Source organism: Colossoma macropomum, unplaced genomic scaffold (genome assembly GCF_904425465.1).
Source record: "Colossoma macropomum unplaced genomic scaffold, Colossoma_macropomum, whole genome shotgun sequence".
In the NCBI taxonomy this organism is placed as follows: domain Eukaryota; kingdom Metazoa; phylum Chordata; class Actinopteri; order Characiformes; family Serrasalmidae; genus Colossoma; species Colossoma macropomum.
Window position 1 is genome coordinate 51,518,703 of NW_023494789.1, and position 24,034 is coordinate 51,542,736.

The 24,034-nt window shown below is 38.6% G+C and overlaps 1 protein-coding gene across 1 annotated transcript in view; it reads right to left on the reverse strand.

Annotated features, from left to right (window-relative positions):
• The window catches only part of ptprt (protein tyrosine phosphatase receptor type T), a 464,808-nt gene that overhangs the window by 186,944 nt on the left and 253,830 nt on the right, over positions 1-24,034 (reverse strand). The window contains exons 11-12 of the mRNA XM_036571590.1: positions 23,360-23,462; positions 15,292-15,565 (exon numbers count right to left, since the gene is read on the reverse strand). Coding sequence (XP_036427483.1) covers positions 15,292-15,565; positions 23,360-23,462 — 377 coding nt within the window. The remainder of the gene's footprint in view (positions 1-15,291; positions 15,566-23,359; positions 23,463-24,034) is intronic.

The window sequence follows — 24,034 nt, forward strand, 5'->3', positions numbered from 1 at the left end:
TACTGCAGTGCTGAGAATGATCCACCACCCAAATAGTACCTGCTCTGTGAGGGTCCATGGGGGTCCTGACCACTGAAGAACAGGGTAAAAGGGGATTTTCTGCTTTTTTGCACAGTGCTGTACATCCACAAATATGTAGACTCCAGCGTTTCTTCAGTAATGGAGGGTATTAATGGGGCCTTTGCTGCAGTTGCAGCCTCTACTGTTCTGGAAAGGCTTCTAGATGTTGGAACATTGCTGTGAGAATTTGATTGCGCATTAGTGAGGTCAGGTACTGATGTTGGATGGTCAGTTCTGGATTAATAATCATCACAAAGGTACCGGATGGAGCTCCATCACTCCAGAGAACACAGTTCCACTGCTCAGCCCAGGGGCAGCTGATTGATGTGTTCTTGTTGATAAACTGAGAGAAAAGAACTTTAATTGAGCATTAAATGATCACATTTAAGACCTTAACAGATGGTGAAACAAACTTTCTTTCTGCTTTATGTGGCTCTCCACTCGTCCTCACTGCTGTATTATTGAACTCTTTTATCTTGTACTAACTGTTGTAAGCTCACTGTCCTGTGTCTAATGTGTTCTGCTGCACTACACAGCATTTGCATCGCCACTACATGACCAAATGCTAGCTGTGCCACTGCGGGACTAGCGAGGGACGTTCTTCAATGTACAGCATGACAGCAAACTCAGCTCTGGCCTTCATCCATGTAGATAAGTCCTCTAATAGAAGACTAGCAGTAGCTAAAGAAGTGGTCAGTGGGTCACTCACTCGACTAATACTAACAACATCATTAAAAAAACATTTGACCATGTTTAACCTTTTAATGAATCTATATCTTTCATTCAGTCCGTGTCTCTCCTCTAATAATGCATTCCTTCAATGTTGTTATCACATTCATTTTAAATTGTAGAGAACATGAAGCTTCATATTTTTTTTTGTGTCAACATTTAGAACAAGTGAACTCACCTCAGTGACCTTTCATCATCCTCTGATACACTCTTTAAAAAGATGGTTCCTCAAGGGTTCTTTAGTAAAGAAAATGCTTCTATATAGAACCATTTTGCATGCGTAAATGGTTCCTTGCACGGTAAAATGGTTCTTCAGATGGATGCAGAATGAGTTGTATGTGGTTCTATACAGGATCTTTTTGAAGAGGGTTCTATATAGCACCAACAAGGGTTCTGTCACTGTTACGATGTCAAGCTTATATACCCTTTTTTGTGCTATACAGGTTCTATATAGAACCACCTTCGCACATTCTGAATCAATCTAAGGATCCCTTGGTCCTTTCTTGGCTTTCATAGTCGGCCTATTGGCTTTTGGGAACTAAAAAATAGGTCAGCAGTTTTTAGTCAATTTTGATTTTATACATTCATCGTGCTTGTTTAATTTAATTTATTTTATTTTGTAGGAATACTCAGATTTCACTGTTAATAATTTCAAAAATAATTTCAAAGTTAAAATCTTGAAACAAGAAACTGTACAATAGTTTTTTTCATATAGCTCTCTCATTGGTCAGGACTTCAGAAGCTGGATTGAAGGCCTTACCTATCAGATTGACGACCAGGACCTGATCGTTTCAAATCATACTAACATCAAATCAAATATAACATAATAATCAGTGTTGCCTATAAAATTTCGTATAATCAAATTTTATTTATAAGTAATATAAATAATATATTTATAAACAATTTTATAAAATTTATAAAATTTTGTATAATCACACAACATAATAAACACCAAATAAATCCTAAAATCCTAAAATTTGTTCATGATAGAAGAATTCCACAAGAAAAAAGACAAACAATTTACACTGATTTGCAGTAAAAATATAAACTTAACTAATTAGCTATGTTGGTTACATCTATCATGCATTTTACCAGGCCAATCACTGGACCAATCAAATCTTGAGGTATTTTTGATAGAGCTTTCTTTGCAAATAACGATATCATGATAATATTTGTCATACTTAATATTTGCAATACTTAAAATGACTGGTTTGGTTAAATGCCTAAAACAATGCTTATTTTTTTATTATTTTTTTTTAATAGAAATGACTTCAAACAGCCCCCTAGCCATACAAGCTGCTCTAGTCCTTCTGGAAGTACTAGATACATCAATGACTGTGAATATAAGCCATAGTCTAGTCAGGTTTCAGTCATTTGATAGGAATGTAAAAACAGCGACGGCAGCTCTATGAGAGAACTCTTTACTGAAAGAGTCACTGTAACACTGAAACACACAAGCTCAGATATATGATAATGTCAGATAACACAGTTGGAAAGTCTTTTACAAGCTTAAATTATCAGCCAAAGAAAGCTCACATACACCAGCATTAGCTCAGTGCTAACATACTATGGTAAATCCCATAGGGGTGCCAGCAGAAATCAGCATTATAATAGAGATGTTCTTCATTTCCATGGCCTGAACTGAAGGCCCAGCTGTAATAGTCACAGTTCAACCCAGCCGAATTCATACAGCTGAGTCCAAATGCAATCAAGCCATCAAATTAAAGGAGCTCCATCCTCCGCAGGTCTAATATGAGAGAAACAGTTCTTAGTGGAAGGATCAGCTGTAGCTTCAGGGACGCTCCAGCCCAGGTGGGAGGATTCAGAGCCTGAGCAGCTTCACCACGTCCGGGTGCGTCATATCTCTGCCCACACGCGGCCGAGGAGGATAAGGCAAATTCGGGTCATCTCTAGCGACCCATTGTGTCCTGACCCCTGCTGTGACCTTTCACCACCACAGGTCGAGCCAATCTGGTACAGCGCAGTTATCTCCTACAGATTCTCACTCTTCTCCCTCTCCCTCTCTCTCTAGTCTTTTTGAATTCTGAGCACTGCAGTCATTTTAAAGTGAAATTATACTTCCACGCTCTGATTCCTTCACAGACTTAGCACATGATCTTTTATGCTTTGTTTTACATGTAAATGGCTGATCAGGAGGGAACCAGGCGTGTCGTAAGGTCTTCTGAGCTGCTGTGCCGTGCAACATAGAGCTACAGCAGAGTGGCATCGCCTGGAAAAACAAAGAGTGGGGAGGGAAGCGGGCAGACAAAAGGCCCCAGTGTTAAAGCATCCCCTGAGACATCCAGCTGAAACAGTCTCTGCACCTCCTTCTCTGGTTCTCCTGTTTCCAAAAAGCCAGACCTTGAGTTCAGTATCTGGTCCCTTTTGTAACCCCCGGTATTTCACTAAACTATAACAAACTAACCAGACCATGACCTTGTTGGGTGACCAGCTAAACCAGCACCAGACCAGCATAAAACAGCATAAACTGTTTGTTTTATTAATCTTTTTTTCCTTTATTATTCTGTTTCTTCTTATTATTTCTTTCCACCAGCCACACATTATTTTTTTAACAAAGAAACATTTATTGGTAACACTTTATTTTGATAGTTCATTTTAGATGCTTTGTAGATACTTAATTTACTTTAAAGTTACATTCAACTAAATATCTACTAAATTCACCATAATTGTCTATAACTCTAAACCTGGCTCTAATCCTAACCTTAACTTTAACCTCAACCCAAAACCAAAACCCTAAACCCATCTCTAACTCTGGTCCAAATCCTACCTTAACCCCACCACTGTTCAGAATCAACAGATAATTTCAACAGATAGTTTGTTAACAATTTGAACATCTGTAGATCATCTATAGGGGACTATCCAAATAAAGTGAGATGCATTTATTCACTAAACTGTAAACTTTAGCACAGAACCGGTTGCCCCACTTTTAATATTAGCAAATAAATTTTAATTGTACAGATTTCCCTTCTGAAAACTTAGAGAGAGAATTATCAGTTCAGGCCAAAATACGTAAACTTGCTTACAACTTTGTAGTGAGGATGTTATCATTGTTTACAGTGCTAATTTCTGCCTCTATGAGAGTTGCTATGTTATGTTAGCGCCAAGCAAAACTGGCTTTAATGTTACAGCAGCTCTACCTGCTTTTAAAAGCTGGCAAAAGGAAAAACTTTGAGATTTAATATTGCAGCCTCAAACACAACAAAACTTTACTGTTTGCTGCCTGTTCTGTTTGTTTTTACTGCTTCTTAACCCTTAAAATCTCAGTCTTATTACATACTAAGGCTTATTATTCAGTAAGTACAGGGACTTCAATGTAAACTGGCTGAGCCATTCGTAGCTTATAGAAATGTGTAATAAAACTTTGGCAATTAAATTGGATAGTAAACAAATAAACAGTTGTTTGATTGATGTTATCAGTTAAAATAACCTTAGTTTTATTTCATTTCCAATTAACAACAGTTTTTAACAACCCACCTATTTCTGTTGGTGGGTTTGACACTCAAGCTGAGGTGCATGACTGATTCGTACACATGAGAACACAACAGGGAACTGGATTCACCAAACAGACCTGCTAAAAAATGAAGTGCAGCTGAAAATAGTGGAGTCCCTGAGCACTTTCTGAGAGGACAACTACAGCGATGTATCATCACGAAAACAAACGTCTGAAAACAGTAAGGCAGACGACTGTTTGGAACATGTTCTCCACGAAAACGGTCGTGTGAGGAGATCACTCATGGGTGTGCAGAATAATAGATGAGGATGAGGTGGACGGTGACGGCTTTCCAGAGCTACTGAGGTTCACTGAGCTAAAGCTGCCCCAGCCATGGTTCTTCTACTAGCTTTACATCATAACAGTAGCAGAACCACTTATTGGTGCTAAACAGAATCATATACAACACATTCTCCATCAATCTGAAGAACAATTTCACCATGCAAAGAACCATTACAGCATGCAAATTCACAGTTCTAAACAGAACCGTTTCCTTTAATCATAATAATAAGAATAATGATAATAAGGAGAATTATATATACATACACAACTTGAATCACATCTAATGTTACTTTACATAAATACATAAAAATAACTATAAAAATAAGGGATCTTTAATAAAGAATCCTTGAAGAACCATCATTTTTTAAAGTGTGCACTTATCAAATACCTGCTCTCACAGTGTCCATCAATCATAATACTACAACTATTAATGCAGCCTTGAAACCAACCGAAACTAAACTGAAATCAAACCCAAAACAAGAAACTAAATAAAAATAAAAATTTCAAATTTCAAAACTATAATAACTCTGATTGTGCCATCTCTCCTCACTAATTGTTCTTATTCATTTAATAGGCAAGAAATTCTGCACTAATGAAGAAGCAGCCAGTGACCTAAAAGAAACTGACCCAGACGTTTCCAAAGGCCTCCTGGAGACGTCAACCAAAGAAATTAAGCCTGTATGGTGATACAAGAAAGGCAGGAGAGGTACTGCCCACTGAGGTAGAGGAGTAGAGGAGCAGAGCAGCAGAGCAGGATGAAGAAGGTGTTAAATATCTCTATAAAGCCTGTGTCCCACTGTAATGTGATCCCCTTTTGATTTGGGGTCTCTGCTCCTTCATTAAAGCAGGAGCGGCTGAAGGAAGAGTGTAAAAGATTTAAATAAGAAAGAGAGAGTGAAGATGGGATGAGTGTGAGGCTTGGAAGAATAAGGAAAGGGCTGACCTCCCAGTCTCAGCTATCGAGTGACGGTAACTTCAAATTTAGCCTTTAAATTAGACAAACGTTACGAGATCGAGTGCCGAAAGAGAAAGCCGATGCTCGTCAAGGACGTCGCTGTGATTATCTACGTCCCCCTGAGTGTAGTGAAAAACCTGTTAAACACTGAAGCGAGAGAATAAAACAATAACAACACATTTAATTTGTCCTCTTCAGCTTCCAGCACTGAGTTAACAAGAAAAACATTTAAAGCTTGCTGAGGAACTGAACTGTGTGCCTGGGTTTACAGCTGTAATAGCAGTTTTAATAATGTATAGAAGTATAATGTGACTGGCAGACGAGCACAGGCTCTGCAGCTTCCTTAGTAGCAGCACTGAAACCAGAGGCCTGTTTCACAAGGCAGTGAACTGCAATGTTCTCTGTTAGCCCACACATTTATCACAAATATATCTAACTCTGTTAGGGTGTTTTTACATACAAATCTTTTTAAATACAGTTCAAGTGAATCTGAAAGGGAACCGACTGCAAATGACCTCAGTTCTTTCTGTGCTCACACTGTAAGTGAACTATAAAGACACTCCGTCCTCTTTCTGGTCCTTTGAGGTTTCAGACCACGACTCCATTTATCCTGAGTGGAACCTCATAAATGTTCCTTGGTCTGTTTTTACCTGCTGAAGTGCTGAAGACTGTGTCTGTGTGTACACTGAGCCTCGAGGTCTTCACCGTAAAGCAAAGCAAAACCGGACTGGAGCCGTTTTGTTTTCACAGTGCATAAACCAATCGAACCACAAAACGAACCAAACTGAGACCACCTCTCTCATTTAGAGGGGTCTGAGTTCCCTTGTTGTGTTCACATATGCACAGTAAACCATGATTCAGTGGTCTGAATCCACTTCAGACACAGAAACGTCCCAAAAATGGCCCAAGTGTGAAAACGTCCTAGATTCTCAGGCTGTGATTAGACATTGTGCATGCGCATGTGAAAGTCTGATGCTTATCATGAACATCCAATCATGTGAGAGTTGAGCTGCTCATTCTTTAAAGGAGAAAAAAGAATATGTATATAGACAGTAAAGTTTTTTAAACTGTGAGAAACAGCATTGTGTCTACACCACCGTGAGAGTGTTTATTAAACTAATAACTGAGGCAATGCTTTCTTTTACAGTCCCTTAAGTTCTGAGCATTAACCACGTAACTGTGAGGTACAAAGTCAAAGTACAAGATAATTATTTTGGGTAATATGATGGCGAGTTTCAAGACTATTTAACTAAATTACACTGAAATTTCTGATAATTATTTGGTGGATAATACGGCCAAACACTAAATTTCACTGTAAAATAGAAAAACACTGGAGATAAGAGTATCATACAGGACATACTGGTTAATTATCTAGAAATGAAACAGAATCTAGGCTGTGTGTTTTCTTTTTATTTTAATAACAGAACATTTTGGGTATCTCAGTTCAATGTAATTAGATTGTCTTGGTAACCAAAGTAATTACTTTCCACATACTTATCATTTAATACAAAGAGTTTTTAAACACTGTGTCCACTCACTGTCCACTCTATTAGACACTCCTACCTTGTCAGTCCACCTTGTAGATGTAAAGTCAGAGACGATAGCTTATCGGCTGCTGCACAGTTTGTGTTGGTCATCCTCTAGTCCTTCATCAGTGGTCACAGGACGCTGCCCACAGGATGCTGTTGGCTGGATATTTTTGGTTGGTGGACTATTCTCAGTCCAGCAGCGACACTGAGGTGTTTAAAAACTCCAGCAGGGGGCTCCCGAGTGGTGCAACCATCTAAGCGTTCGATCCCTGGTGATGCTACAGCCGTCCGTAGCCGGGAGTCCGAGAGAGCACAATTGGCCTCGCTCTCTCTGGGTGGGTGGGATGGTTGCCTTTCTCCCCCCATCACTCAGCGCGATGCTAGTCAGCGCAGGCGTCTGTTAGCTGACGTAACAGATCTGGCGGTTGGCGCTTTCCTCCGCGTTCGGCTGTCCAGTGACGTTGCGTGAGCGGCAGCTCGAAAAGAAGCGGTGGCTGGTTTCACAGGTCTCGGAGGAAGCCAGTGTCAGCCTTCGCCCTCCTAGCGTTGATAGCATCGTGTGATTGGGGGAGTCCTAACTAGGTGGAATTGGAGACGACTAAATTGGGGAGAAAATCGAATTGACTCTAGCAGCACTGCTGTGTCTGATCCACTCAGACCAGCACAACACACACTAACACACCACCATCACGTCAGTGTTACTGCAGAGCTGAGAATGATCCACCACCCAAATAGTACCTGCGCTGTGAGGGTCCATGGGGGTCCTGACCACTGAAGAACAGGCTAACAAAGTATGCAGAGAAACAGATGGACTACAGTCTGTAACTGTAGAACTACAAAGTGAAACTATACGGTCAGTAGAGCTGATAAAATGGACAGTGAGAGTAGATACGAGGAGGTGGACTTAATGAAGTGGGCAGTCAGTCTATGCCATATATTTCTCATATGTGTTTATATAGACATGATGTTGATTCTCTTGTACGGAACTGATTCACATGAAGGAATGAAAATTTCAGTTGTTTGCTTAAAAAATAATTTGACAGTTGGACAGAAACCTGGACAGTGAGTAAATAAGGAAATTACACTGGCATTTTTTAAATAATTCAAGGTAATCTTTATACGGGAGGCCTATATTTTTTTCACTGGAGCCCATAAAATCTCAGTTACGCCACTGTTCGCAATCCTCTTTGCTGTTTAGCTGGGCTCCTGGCGATTTTGCACCATGTTTCACTCTCACATCTCTGGACAAACTCTGCGGTTCACTCCGGGAACTTAAAAGCGAGTGGGGCTTTCACAAGTCTGCACTTCGCTCTCTGAAGAAGAAGCGCCCCCAGCTACAATTACTCGCTCTTTTAGCATGAGCCTCTGTGCCCCTGTTCCAAAAGAAGAAGTTTATGCCCAACCCACCCCAATTGCTCATCTAAGTACCAAAACACTGCTTAGCCATGCGCCCAAATCCTGGCTGTGCCATGTTGGGTCCCTAGCTGGGCAAAGAAGAGGAGTACTTGGGCACAATCTAACTAACACAGGGTAAAACGTAGCATGGATATTTAAACAGGTTCCAGTAAAACTAAATCAGCATTTTATCACCTTAAAAACAACAAGATCAGAGATGTTCTGACCAAAGCAGACCTGGAGAAACTCATCCACGGCTTCATTTCAGGCAGGATTGATCACTGTAATGGTCTCCTAAAGCCTTGGGTTCACTACACGACTTTCAAAGTCTTAACAGGTTATAACAGACTTATAGCGTCTCACACTATCACACTGGCTTTTGATAGATTTTTTTGGGTGACTGAAATAATGGGGATCCATACTAAATGATTAGGGATCACTGAACTGAAAGGAACTCACTGAACTCAGGTGAACACGTTTAAGTGACGGTCATGGATTTAAATGTGATCAGTGTGGTATTTATTAGAGTTTTTTTTAAATGTACATATACTTGATTGTGTCTTAAACTCAGCTAATTAAAAAGCTTCGCTCCGCAGGTGAGAGACTTTTCACCATTTTTCTTTGTTGACTTGCTGTATTTTCTTCCTTTGTGCTCTCTGTTTTCATTGGCTGTTGCAGGAAACCGTTCAGATTGAGTCGTTGATCCGTTTACACTAGATTACGCTCAGAGTCGGGTTGAAAAAGCCGGGGTTACACTCCATGACTTTTATCCCGATTTTAGCCCTGATTCTCCGTCTGGCTAAGTCTGGGCTGGTCGGCTCCAGCCTGCAGATTTTTGGGTCAGCTGGAGTCGACAGACGGAGAGAGATTCGAGTCTTGTGAGGGGTGCAGACTCGACCCCAGAGATTTTTTCGACCCGACTCTGAGCGTAATCTAGTGTAAACTGATCAACGACTCAATATGAATGGATTCCTGCCACAGCCAATGAAAACTGAGAGCACGAAAGAAGAAAATACAGCAAGTCAGGAATGAAAAATGGTGAAAAGTCTCTCGAGTGTGGAGTGAAGCTTTTTAATGAGCTGAGTTTACAGCAAGAGCACAATCAAGTTTATGTACATTAAAAACTAAAAAAAATCCATGTTTGATCAACTCTGACTGAAACGCGATCGGGTGGCAGTAAATCTGAGTCTGCGCCCCTCACACACGACTCGACTCTCTCCAACTGTCGACTCCGACTGACCCAAAAATCTGCAGACTAGAACCGACCAGCTCAGACTCAGACTGAGAATCAGGGCTAAAATGTGTAGTGTAACCCAGGCTTAACTGGACTCCCAGAAAAGACGATCAAACAGCTTCAGCTGGTTCAGAATGCAGCTGCCTGAGTCTCACCAGGAGTAAATGAAGGACCCCCCCAATTCTTAAACCCTTACACTGGCTACCAGTCTGTTCCAGAATAGACTTTAATTAGCTGTTACTGTTCTATAAATGTCTTAATGGTGCAGGAGCAGCATATTTATCTGATCTGCTGCAGCGATATGAGCCGAGCAGAACTCTCAGATCATTAGGAACTGGTCAGTCAGTCCTGCTGAAGGTGAAGACTAAACATGGAGGGGCAGCGTTCAGCTTAATCCGATACGAAAAACTTTCTTATTAGAGCAGCTTTCAGCTCAGTTTAAACACTGTTAGCTCTGCTGCACTCCTCTCCTCTAATGACACTCTACTATGCCCATTTTATTTATGATTAGATTTTTAATTTAATGATTTTTCTCTTTTAAAATCTATCGTTTTAATCATGTTTTTAATTTCTACTTTCCTTCACTTTACTTTTTAAATGACTGTATTTTCTCATCTGTAAAGCACTTTGAATGACTGCAGGGTATGAAAGGTGCTATTTAAATAAACTTGCCTTGGACACACCTTTGGTCACCTCCTTCATCATCACTATCAGTGAATTTTGGATAGATGTTTCTCCAGATTTACCCTGAAGCCTTTTTTGTCCTATTAAAGTATGTTTTTTTCATCATAAGTGTTTTTGATTAGTCAGCTGTACAGAATTCTCTCTCTGTTTTGACGGGAAACACGCTGGCTTATTTTTATTCATAAATCACTCTCTGGCCATATGGCAGCTTATTTCTCATCTATGATCTCTATTAATAACAGTAATTATCAGAGCTGCTCAGTGACTGGATCACCTGTCAGGTACTGAGAGTTTTACTGAACTGGGAGAATCTGCTTTTATCTACAGGGAGCTGGAGTCACTACAGGAGACTCTACAGCTCACTCACTGGAGTCACTCAGTCATGTAAACTTTTTAATCTCTAATCACCTCCAGACAGCCTGGAACGTTTTTTTTTATTTTTATTTTTATTTATTTATTGTATTTTATCTCAGTTCTATTATTGGTTCTATTTATTTACTTTATTACATTTTATAATCCTTTTACTGGACTGTTTTAAATTTTAAGTGGGGGTTTGTTTATAGAGTAGTAAGCATTACTAATTGATTAAGCTACATATACATACACACCAATCAGGCATAACATTCTGATCACCTCCTTGTTTCTACACTCATTGTCCATTTTATCAGCTCCACTTACTATATAGGTGCACTTTGTAGTTCTACAGTTACAGACTGTAGTCCATCTGTTTCTCTGATACTTTGTTAGCCCCCTTTTACCCTGTTCTTCAGTGGTCAGGACCCCCATGGACCCTCACAGAGCAGGTACTATTTGGGTGGTGGATCATTCTCAGCACTGCAGTAACACTGACGTGGTGGTGGAGTGTTAGTGTGTGTTGCGCTGGTCTGAGTGGATCAGACACAGCAGTGCTGCTGGAGTTTTTAAACACCTCAGTGTCACTGCTGGACTGAGAATAGTCCACCAACCAAAAACATCCAGCCAACAGCGTCCTGTGGGCAGCGTCCTGTGACCACTGATGAAGGACTAGAGGATGACCAACACAAACTGTGCAGCAGCAGATGAGCTATCGTCTCTGACTTTACATCTACAAGGTGGACCGACAAGGTAGGAGTGTCTAATAGAGTGGACAGTGAGTGGACACAGTGTTTAAAAACTCCAGCAGCACTGCTGTGTCTGATCCACTCACACCAGCACAACACACACTAACACACCACCACCACGTCAGTGTTACTGCAGTGCTGAGAATGATCCACCACCCAAATAGTACCTGCTCTGTGAGGGTCCATGGGGGTCCTGACCACTGAAGAACAGGGTAAAAGGGGGCTAACAAAGTATCAGAGAAACAGATGGACTACAGTCTGTAACTGTAGAACTACAAAGTGCACCTATATAGTAAGTGGAGCTGATAAAATGGACAATGAGCGTAGAAACAAGGAGGTGGTCAGAATGTATGATATATATATATATATATATATATATATATATATATATATATTACTGTCCCAATTGATGAGTCACATTAATTAGCACATTGACAAACTACTAAATAATATCTGAAATAATGTTCTAGTTATTGTAACTATCACTAACTAATGATTAATTAACGCGTTACTTTTAAACATTTGAAATGATTATAAACTACTTAAAATCTAAAATAATGTTACTTTCTATTTCCATCATTAGTTAATGATTACTTGGTGCATTCGCTGACCATTCAGTAATGATTATGACTCTCAGATATACTCCTATTGTAAAGTGTTACCACACAAGTTTCATTGGTAGCAGAGATGTATAAAATAAATCAATCTTGCTCAAATACTTTTAAAATTATTAAGCATGAACCAAACCGTGTCAGCTGTGCCCCGCGCTCTCCTCCTGGAGAAATCAACTGGCTGCATTCTTACTGGCAAGGACAGCATAGACCAAGACCTACTGTGCGACTCCTCGCCCAGTCGATCCCCCCAGGGACGCCCGCGCTACCCACAGCACAAATTGACAGCTGTTATCAGTATCTGCATATCAAAGGCCAGTTCGACTGAGCTTCTGTGGAGATGATCCTGCTGGTACTGGTGCTGCACGTCGGAGGATGCTTCTAGCTTGCGGTTGCTTTTGATTGCTCAGTGGAGGTAAATTTAGTTTAAGCAGATAAAACGATGAAGAAAAGACTGAAAAACCTCAGACAGGGAGAGTTCTCCACACTCAGACGGAGAGGGAGACATCTGCACTTAGAGAAATCAGGTGTGCTCTTGCTCTGTCTGTGTATATACCAGGTAATATTCTCAATGATCTTATTATTAACAATAACTTTTGTGTCAAACAAGTTGTTTGTTAATTATAACATATTTTACTCACTTGCACACCTTAAACCTCACTGTGAGACCTTAAGCCTACATGAAGCTGAATGTTCCGCTTTGTAAACAGACTGCATGATGTGAAGCTAAATGGCTAATTAAGCATGCGAACACTGAGGTTCCCACTTTAGTTTTACTCCTTACCTTATTCGTCAGTACCTTCACTGTCTTAAAGCGGAATTCCTCCAATGTTCCAAAATTTGTACATAATTAAGTGGATAATATGTAAACAGAGTCATTCAGAGTGGTTCGGTGTGAAACGCTCTGTTCTAGAGAAACTTACCGAGTCAGAACTGTTCACAGTGGTGGTGATAGGAACCAGACGTCCACCTCTAAAAGCTCCCTCACAGAAAGTTACTACCTGAAATGGTTATGAATTCACTGCCTGATGACTGAGACGCTGTTTTTAATAAAGTTTTGCAGTAAGGATTTGGCCTAAAACATATGTTTTTAAGATCCGTTCATGGTGGAGGAATACATGCAGGCAAAACAGTCCACAAAGAAAACTTTTTTTTTCTTCAGATTTTCCACTATTTTCCATCATCCCATTCCATATAAACTCAGAAGACTCGTGTAGGTTCACTGGTGGTTCTGGATAGTAAATAAAATGTCTATATTTGTGTTGTAGTCATGGCGACCCCTGGTTCCTATTACCAGTACTGTAAAGACATCTGAACCATTTCACACCAAACCACTCTGAATCTCTCTGATTACAGCTCACTCACTGAACTATGGAGAAATTTTAAAACATTGATGGAATTCCCCTTTAATTTTTTTTTTTTTAATCTGCCACCGAGCACTGAACACCTCAAGGCCCACCTTTGTGACATACACAGTGAATCCACTCAGGAAAGTACAGCTTAGTGCAGCCAAAAGAATGTTTGATTTGTTTGGACAAAAATATTTGATGTTATACGTTCAGTGTGTTTTAAGTGTAGAAATAGAGTTTTAGGATTAAACAGGTGAATTTCAGTATTGTATAGTGAGACAACAGCGCAGTATGGAAAGTTTATCCACAGTGAAAATGTTTGAGATGTTATTAAAAAGCATTATTTGATGAATAAATGAATTAAAGCAGAATTTAAACTTAAATTTGGACAGTTGATTATTATAAAGTATTCTTTATCTTAGTTATCTGTGATCTAGTGGCAGTTATTATTATTATTGCTCTGTTTGATGGTGAACCGATTCAGGTGTGTCGATACTTGATACTCGAGTTGTATTTGGAGTTTGAACCGGACGGCTGTATTTCTGACCTGTTTGAAGCTCTACACTTCAGGTGGCCTTTTTCGCCTTTCATATTTGTTATAGGTTGAGATATGAAGGATATTGACGACAGCTGGCACTGTAGAACACCACAGCACACAGGGTTGATTTCATAGTGTTAATATTATGCATTGAAAGCTGATTCGCATGGAAAACAGAAAGTACCATCTTTTTTCATTCCCGCCAAACCAAACGTATTATCATAATGATAATAAATAACTGCCAAACTGGCAGCTGGTAAACCCATTTACTTTCCTGTACTCTAGAAAATTGGGAATTAGATCAATTGCAACACATTTTTACCCCAAAGGTTTCTTGGCGTGTGGTAAAGGTGGTATGGAGTCTGAACTACCAACCTAAATCCATATTTTATGCATGACTCTCCGATCAAATTATCTAGGTCACGGTCTGAGGTTGTTTTTGAGTGGTTTTCTCCAAGCATACGAAACAGAGATTGAATTGAACAAGATCCAATCAAATCAAGAGCCACATGCACACCAGCAGCTGGAGCACCGGGCAATGCAGGCCAGCCAGAATGCATCAAGCAAGTGCATAGACTATATTAAGCTTCATAAGACCTTCATACGTGCTGCGCAACCATGCAACAGTGAACTAGCGCAACTGCTTAACTGATGGTACCTGATATTTCGCATCATTTTGAGCCAGAAACTGTCACATTTCACTTTAATTATACAAATAACACTTTCACTGATGCATCTGAATGTATTTTCAGAAGCTAAACCTGAAAAATCTATAGTTTTTTTAGATTTACACAGCAAAAAATGATATTTTAGCAAGTGAAAACATCTTAAATGTAGTGGATTAATCTAGTATTTCTCATTATGAGACTTTGTAAGAATATTGTAAGATTATTAAACTTATTTTGAGACATTTTTACTTGTTTTTGTGTAATTTTATCTTATGAAAGTGTCTCATTCTATTGGCGGATCATTTTACTTCTTTTAAGTATTATTTCTCAAGATAAGTAAAATGATCTGCCAATGGAATAAGACACTTTCACTAGATAAAATTACATAAAACAAGTACTAATACTAACAGGACTAATCTCACAACAGTCTCCTAATGAGAAATAATGGATGTATAGGCTACATTGAAGATGTATTTACCTGCTTAGACATCATTTTTGCAGCGTAGCTCTTTTGAAACTTAATTTAGAAAAGTATTGTGATTGGATTGGATTGCTATGCTACTGGAATTTTAATTTTTGGGACAGCAGTCGTGAATCGCTCAAGGGAACGGATTGTTATGATTGGTGGCTTCCTGCCAGAACTCACCCCGTTGGCCCTGCTCAGAGCTTGGAAGTAAATGCTGTAGCTCTTGGCGGGAGACAGCGGCGCGTTCCAGTAACCGTTATAGGTCTTGTTGTCCCCGATGGTGAAGGGCTGCACCACCGCTAGGCTAACTGGGGAGAGCTCAGCCGCAAAGTAATGCGCCGAGTCCAGGATGGAGGCGTTCCGGTAGCTAACGGGGACGGAGAAGCACTCAATGACATCAGTCGCCCGCCGGACTTTCTGCTTCCGCTCCTCCTGAACCACCACTTGGTACGCGCTGGAGAAAGAACACAATGATGTGGTTAAAAACACTGGAAATAAGAGCACTGTAACATTCACATTCACACATATTCACATTATAACGTTATATATGAATTATTATACTGAATTGGTTGAAAACACATTTAGGACTTTTAACTGATCTTGGACTTTAGACTAAAATCCTTTTACTTTGAGTGACTCTAAACCTTAATTATGATTATTTTATTAAAACTAATGATTGAACATTCCATAGCAATCATAACTCTATCTGAACTGTACCAAATGTGTCAGTAGTGACTGTTTCAGTGACAATTTTAGCTCATTTTGAGCTCAGAAACTCAGCAGTTCATGACCAGCAAACACAGCTTTGAACAGCTGTTCACACAGAAAATCATCATATTTTACATTAAAGCACTAAAAATTGCTGAACTGCAGAAAATATGATGATTCTTAATGTTCCACACTGGTTTTCAGACTTTGGGACTCATTTACTTCAAAACAATGGGATCTAACTGCTCACCATGTGGCCATGAGGGACAGGGATGCAGCCTCATTTCCCGGGGCGTGGCTAAAATAAGGCTCCGCCTACAGACTAAAACTCTGTTTTGGTAGTGACATGAAAACGTGGGACATTTATTTAAAAATTAACCGCATGATGAATCTAAATCTTTCAACTGCATCATAAAAGAAATGAAAAAGACCTTTTAGAAATGTAAATATTATTTTGACAAGTGTAACTTTAGGACAGACACCTCCCAAGAGAAAATATCTTAAAAACAACGGTTCATTAATGGTTCTTTAGTGAATAAAATGATTCTATTTAGAGCCATACACATCTTAGAACCAATTGTATTAATGCTTAAATGGTTCTTTGCATGGTCAAATGGTTCATCAGATTGATGGAAAATGTGTTTTATATAGAACCTTTTTGAAAAGGGTCCTATATAGAACCAAAAAGGGTTCTTCTATTGGTACGATGTCAAGCCTGTAACAACAAGAGAACCCTTTTTGGTGCTATATAGAGGTTTACTAGAAACCTTGAAGAACCATCTTTTTCAATAATCCTTTTTATGCTTATAAATGATTATATATATATATATATATATATATATATATATATATATATATATATATCATTTATAAGCATAAAAAGGATTATTGAAAAAGATGGTTCTTCAAGGTTTATATATATATATATATATATATATATATATATATATATATATATATATATATATATATATATATATATATGACCAAGTGAAATGTATAACCAAGTGAAATATATGACTGAGTGAAATGGTCTGTACATTTTACATACACACACACACACACACACACACATATATATATATATATATATATATATATATATATATATATATATATATATATATATATATATATTTATATATATATAATGACCAAGAGCTACACTGTAAATTTTAGCGAGTGAAATGGTCTCATATTAAAGCCATAAATCTCATTTTTTTCTCCTATAAGTCTTACAAAGCACAGTCAGCATAAGATTATTTAGTTTATTTGAAGAAGAAACACCTTCCTCAGTCTCACCTACACACTGTACCTTGTTTTAATTTGTTTATGGATGAAATCAACACAAAGAGTCACTAATCAGGTTATTAAGGTTATCATAACAGTAGTTATGACATTAAATCAGGGCTTTTTTCACCTGTTTCATGAAGCCTTATCTGTATTGTCTTATGTAGAGGATTTGAGATGTGATTTGAGAGCCTTTGTGCTGCTGAATTTGGGTTCTTTTATTTATTTGGTCAGAACTCTCAGAAGCTGCCTCGTTGTGGTGAATGTGTATGTAATCTAAAGTTAATAAAAGATGAAAATTGTGGTTTTCTATTGTTTGGTAAACACATTCAGCTCACAACAGTTTAATCTGAGTGTGAAGTGGAACGTTCTGAGTGTCAGATCAGCAGCAGTGCCTATGCTGACACACACTAGAAGACTTTGAAAAGACGTTTGAAAGACTAAAGTCTGACACCCTCTCACATCTAAAGACAGGGTCACAGTTTTTAGTCACACACTATGATTTTGCAAAGATGGGGAATCTTGCAGTGTCACTCTTAGTAAGACTGCAACTAGATGTTTGAGATTATTCCCCATCATGCACTTGGTGGAAATTTACAAGCAGAGCAACACTTTTCCTTCCACTGGGGCTCAGTTCACTGTAGAGCTGTATACTCTGGCAGATCATCACCCAGAATCTTTAATTAACATGTAAAATGTGCAGTTATTTTTTTTAATTTGACAAAGATTTACAGACCAATAAAATATGCAACAATTCAGCACTGTTGGGTGTTATGAACTAAAGCGTAAAAGCAAACAAACAAAATAAGAAACCAGTGTAACGGAAAAAAAAACACATTGATGATTCTTCAGTAAAGCCGTTCTTAAAGTCCTCTGTACATTTCCTTACATCACTGTTCGCTCAGTGAACCTGAAATATTAAAGCAGTTTACATTAAGTTAATATGTTTATTGTATTAAAGTGGAGCAGATTTGCTTTTTTTACAGAGATTTCAGGCTCTAACACATGTAGTTTCTCCCTTGCTGTCTCCCTCTCTCTCTCTTTGTCTATCGCTTGCTGTCACGCCCCTGGCGCGCCACTATTTGTATGTGCCAAGCTTTAAATCTTATGATAGTATTAAACACGGTTGATTTTGTTGTAGCATCAAGACGAGAAAAAGACTGACCTAAGACCGCCATCCTGACCACCTTACACTAAACCATCGAGATGATGCGAACACGACACAACTCCAGCAACACTCTCATGAATTTATTCCGACACTGGAAATTTGTCTGTGACGGTAAAATCGCTTGAAAAGTCGTTTGGTGTGAGGCCGGCATTCGTCTTACTGAGAGATTTCAGAGAAACAGACTTACTTTCAGTCCCTGAATCTTATTATTGTGCCTGGAAACAGAATATTTGATGCTTTTTTCACCTTTAAAATCTACACTCTTAAAAGAGATGGTTCTTCAAGGGTTCTTTAGTAAAGATAACACTTCTATATAGAACCATAAACACTCAAAGAACCATCTGCATACTTAAATGGTTCTCTGCATGGTGAAATGGTTCTTCAGACTGATGTTTTGTAACAAAAGCAGAACCACTTTTGGTGCTATATAGAATCCTTTTCAAAAGGGTTCTGTATGGAACCATACACAACACATTCTCTACCAATCTGAAGAACGATTTCACCATGCAGAGAACCATTAAGGCATGCAAAAGGTTCTTTGAGGATTTATGTTATTGTTTGTTGTTTGTTATGTTGTTTATGTAAAAAAGTTGTTTTTGACCATTTTCTAATCTCTCTTCATCCTTTAGATTGAAACAGGCTGTGCCTTTAAGACTGATGTATGTAAATGAGCTCTGCTCTGATTGGCTGCCCTGTACTGTGCCTCAGTCAGTCAAACTGCTGTAGGCTGAATAGGCAGATATGCATCAGTGACTTTGTGACATCACAAAAACGATGAATTCAAATTTTGGTTGCTTACAGTCATATTCAAAAGTTTGGATGACATATTTGGTTGATTTTCAAAGTGAAAATAAGTTCACAACTCAGAGACGCATTTTAATGCACAATTACTGTTTATCAGCTGAATGTAACAGTTAAAACCTAGACAAAAAAATCAAACATGAAGCGTGGCCTGTGCAGAAGTTATATTTCATGTTTTTTTTCTCCCCTCTATGTCAAACTCAGCACATAAATAGAAATCATGTGACTGAAATTAGCAGAAAAATGACATTTTAGGTGTGTTTCCTGTAGAAGATGTGCTTATTTTCACGAAGAAAAACTACAAAACGTGATTCGATCCAGACGCCCGGACAGCTGGAGTTTCGTATGCGGACTGGGGCAACAACACATTTTGAAACTCTGACAATGTTTATATGCCAACTCTTTTATTTCCAATAGGGATGAAAAAACAATAATATAATACAACGAATATTAAATAATAAAATATTCTTTAAAAAAAATAAACCAATAATATAGTACAACCAGCACTGCTCCCAGTAGAACCTCCTCCACCCCCCATTAGACACACCTCCAGAACATAAACTGGGGAATTCATCACCATTTCCTGTGTGCAATATAATCAATACTGCATGTGGAACACGTGTAAAATATCTCTACAGTGTAAAGAGTTTTGGCTTTTCTATCTATAATGTTTATATTGTTCATTTCTCATCATTCCTATGTGTAACATAAAACAATACTTCATGTGCAAAACTCCATGTGGAATTTGGGTAAAATATCCTCACAGTGTAAATATTTTAGCTTTTATTTATAATTCTTTGTTTCGTTCATTTTTGTGAAGCATAGAGTTTATATTCATAATTTTATCTTATTTTTTTATTTTAGTATTATATTTTTTGTCTACAAAGTAAAAAGAAACAAACTGTAAAAACCTCGTTAAGTGATTAGCAAAGTTAATTACTTGCTCGTTAATTCTCTTCTTGTTACTTCTTTTATTTTCTGAGTGCCTTATTTTCACTTTGCTGCTGTAACACTGAGAATTTCCCTGTTGTGGGACAAATAAAGGATTATCTTATCTTATCTTATCTTATCTTACCTTATATGGGCCCTTTAAAGGGGAAACACCGATTTTTTTAAAACCACCAATTTTTCAAAAAATCTACATGATTATATGTTTTAAATGTAAACAGAGTCATTCAGAGTCATTCAGAGTGGTTTGGTGTGAAACGCTCTGTTCTCGAGAAACTTACTGAGTCAGATCTGTTCACAGTGGTGGTGATAGGAACCAGACGTCCACCTCTAAAAGCTCCCTCACAGAAAGTTACTGCATGAAATGGTTATGAATTCACTGCCTGATGACTGAGACACTGTTTTAGGATAGTTCTGTGATACAGTTTTGGCTTAAAATGCATTTTAATCCATCTACTTTAATTCATTCATGGCGGAGGGCAAAATAGTCCCCAAAGAAACCTTTCAGATTAATGACTCCCGTACCATCACCAACATTCCATATAGAGCCATATAGAGCAGAAGACTCGTGCAGGTTCACTGGTGGTTTTGGATAGTTGGTTTTGGTTTTGGCTGAGGTCGGAAAGCTTCTCTACAGTTAACCACTTTACATCAAACCTCTCCGAATGACTGAAACTGACTGAAATTTTGAAACATTGATGGAATTCCCCTTTAAGCTCCTTTCAGGGTGCTGTTTCATGTCTCGAGGGCCACCGAGAGCCGCTAACCCCCTCTCAGGGTCCTTGAAGGAGCACGAGAGCCACCTCGGCATCATCGAGGAAGCTCAATTAGGTAGACGATGCTTTATGAAGCCAGCAGAGGGAAATGTCTACTGCGGCAGTTGGGTTAAAGGGGAGAGGGGGCGGGGCCACGCCAGCCGGCTGGGGCTTTTAGAAAGGGCTTGTCAAGGGGGGGGCCTGAGGACGTGGAGAGGGCATGACTGTGCTTCAGCCCGCAGACTTCATGAATAGATAAGGACGTCTTTTGAGCTTTCATCGCTAATAGTGCTTGTTTGCAATTATGTCTATCTGTGCTGCGGACATACTTCACAATTATGTGCAATTAGGGAAATGTATGTTTCGCAGAAAGAGATGATGGCAAATTATTCCAGCCTCTAATTTGGCATCTTTCATAAGGGATAATTACTTATGACCAAAGAAGCCTTCCTCTCGCCTTACTTCTTCTTTTCCATTCTCCATTTCAAACTAATGGCTTTCAGTGCAGAGTGGACGAGAGAGAGAGAGAGAGAGAGAGAGAGGAGAGAGAGAGAGAGAGAGGTTGTATGGTTGATGGTTGTGGGCACCTATTGTACCCAAACTCATCTACAGCCCCTGCAATTATGACCAATTTGCAGAGGGTTCACAATATTATTAAAAAAAAAAGGAGCTATTACTGCTCTGGGTATTAAAATGAGCAGTTATTAACATGAAAATGTTTCATGTTTACTATTTTACCCCTATTTTGGGAGCAAAATACATGCCCAATATTCCTAGCAGCACTAGTTTTAGTACTTAGCACTGTTACTGCTAAAAAACGGAGTCACTTTCATTAACGGCGGCCTCGTCCCAATAATAAAAGCACGCTTTTCTGATTGTGTATTATCTGTCATCGGCGTCTGAAGTCTGCATGTGGCGTCTGGGCCGAGGGTGAGGACACAGAGGAGCTCTGTTGCTCTGCCAGTGCGCATCCGAACGGACCGGGACCCCCTTAAAGGCTCAGCATACAAATGACGCTTGTTTGAATGAGAGCTTTTAACACGCTCAGGTCGCTAACCGCCGCGCTGGTCTCTCCGCTCAGGCTCTGGACAAACAGAGGGGGGAGATTTTAGGAGAGTTTTCTTCTCCAGCATCTATTATTACTGAGGGTCCGGATCCATATTTAAAGAGCAGGATTAGTCCGGCTTTAGTGCAGAGTAACCGGCAGGTGAACAGGAGCTGGAGGGCGTGAAAAAAATGAAGCCTCGGCTGGAGACGTGGCCCCCCCAGGGGCATTTAGATGGACACGTTAATCGATTTGACACCTAATCTCAACATGCCTTTAATGGCCTGAAGGATTTGAATTTATTTATTTGTCTGTTATACATGTATATATGTATATAATAGCAAAAAGGGTTCTGAACAGTATCAAATCAAGGTTCTTTGAAAAAAAAGAAAAAACACATATGTATGTATGTATGTATATATATATATATATATATAATATATATATAAATTTTCAGGGTTTTTTGTACTTAAATTGAGATTTACCATATAAGAAATTTTCTTCACACAGCTGTTACAGTTTTGAAATGTTCAGTTTCTGCTTTTAATTCTGTCATTTTCATGGTGGCTTTCAAGTTCAGCTTGAGTTAGTTAAGGGTGCATTAGCAGAATTAGTTTTGTTTCATTGTTTAATAATATTTACAGTATTTTGGTGAATATTTGGTCCAAAACTGGGGCAGAATTCCAGGTTTCCATCTCATAAATGCTAAATTAGTGCAGCAGTATGCTGCTCAGCTAGATTATGAGATTTACATTAAAGGAATCCAGTGAAAAATTAAAGAGCCCATATTCTAAATTTTCTTTTAATTTAACCCCCCTCCCCCCACCCCCCCAAGTCTGTTTATTATATTTTACTACATCGGTGTGGTTTTTTGTACCGATGTCATAATTCATATTTGACTTTTTACATTTTCCAATCTTTATTATCTCTTTAAATTAAACACTGTTTTGATACTGTGCCTTTACGACTGATATGTAAATGAGCTCTCTTCTGATTGGCTGCCCTGTACTGTGCCTCAAAAAGCAGTCTGGGCTGAAACACTCCTTATAACTTCAGTGTGAGTGGGCGGAGTTAAACTGCAAGTTGAATAGGTGAACATATGTAAATGAACTGTGTTTTGTGACATCGCAAAGACAATATATTCAAAATGGGCAGCTTAGTTTCCAAACATGGACGTGTTTTGAAACTTTAACATTGTTGACATAATACATCAAACTCTTTTACCTGGAAATTAGCAATGAAAACGTATTTTTTCCATGATATGAACTCTCTAAGGTCCCCATATTATTATTCATTTTAAGTCTGTTTTAATATTAGTTCTCATTAATAATAACAATAATAACCCTGCACAGCTGTCGCTCACCAGATATCAGATCTTTAAGTTCAACTTCTCCACATTTTACATTCATTTATTCACCCCTGAATCTTCCACCTTTTCCTACTAATGATGAACTTTCCGCCTCTACCCCGAGGCGAGGCATCGCTCGGTGGACACTTTGTGAGGGGACAGTGACCGCACAGAGGCTGGCTCACCTGACGGGGGCTCCTCGTGACTGGGCGGGCTTCAGGAGGACAGTGATGGTGGTTTCTGTCTCGTTGAGAGGAGAGTCGGTCTCGTATTCAGGCATCGACGGAGCTGCGGACACAAGAGACATAACACAATTATCTTATGCAAATGTCATAGAGGAGTTCTGAGCTATTAGCCGTGCAAATTTGCTCCTTATTGAGTTATTAACAGATTAGATTTGCTTGTTTTGCTGTGTTTGTTTTCTTTTTCTCTGTTTCTGCTAATGTATAAGAAAATAATCAAAGCTCAGCTATACTGGAAATATAGTATGAAACATTTTTAAAACATCAACAATGTAAATAATAATAATAAAAATATAATAATAATAACACTAAGAAGAAGAAGAAGAAGAACAACAACAACAACAACAACAGTAGTGAAAAGAAGAACATAATAATAATAATAATAATAATAATAATAATAATCTGTAAAAGTTTTGCTATTTTGCAATTTTTGCAAATTTGTAAGAGGAATGAAGGTAAAATCAATTTTGGCATCTAATCCACCTTGAACTTTAATAATGCTACACACTTGGATATTATCCCAGCACTGAAACGGATATAAACATATTTACTGTTAAAATATTAAGTATTATTTAATTGGTCATAACGTCGCTGTTGGAACTAAACCTTGTTTATCCT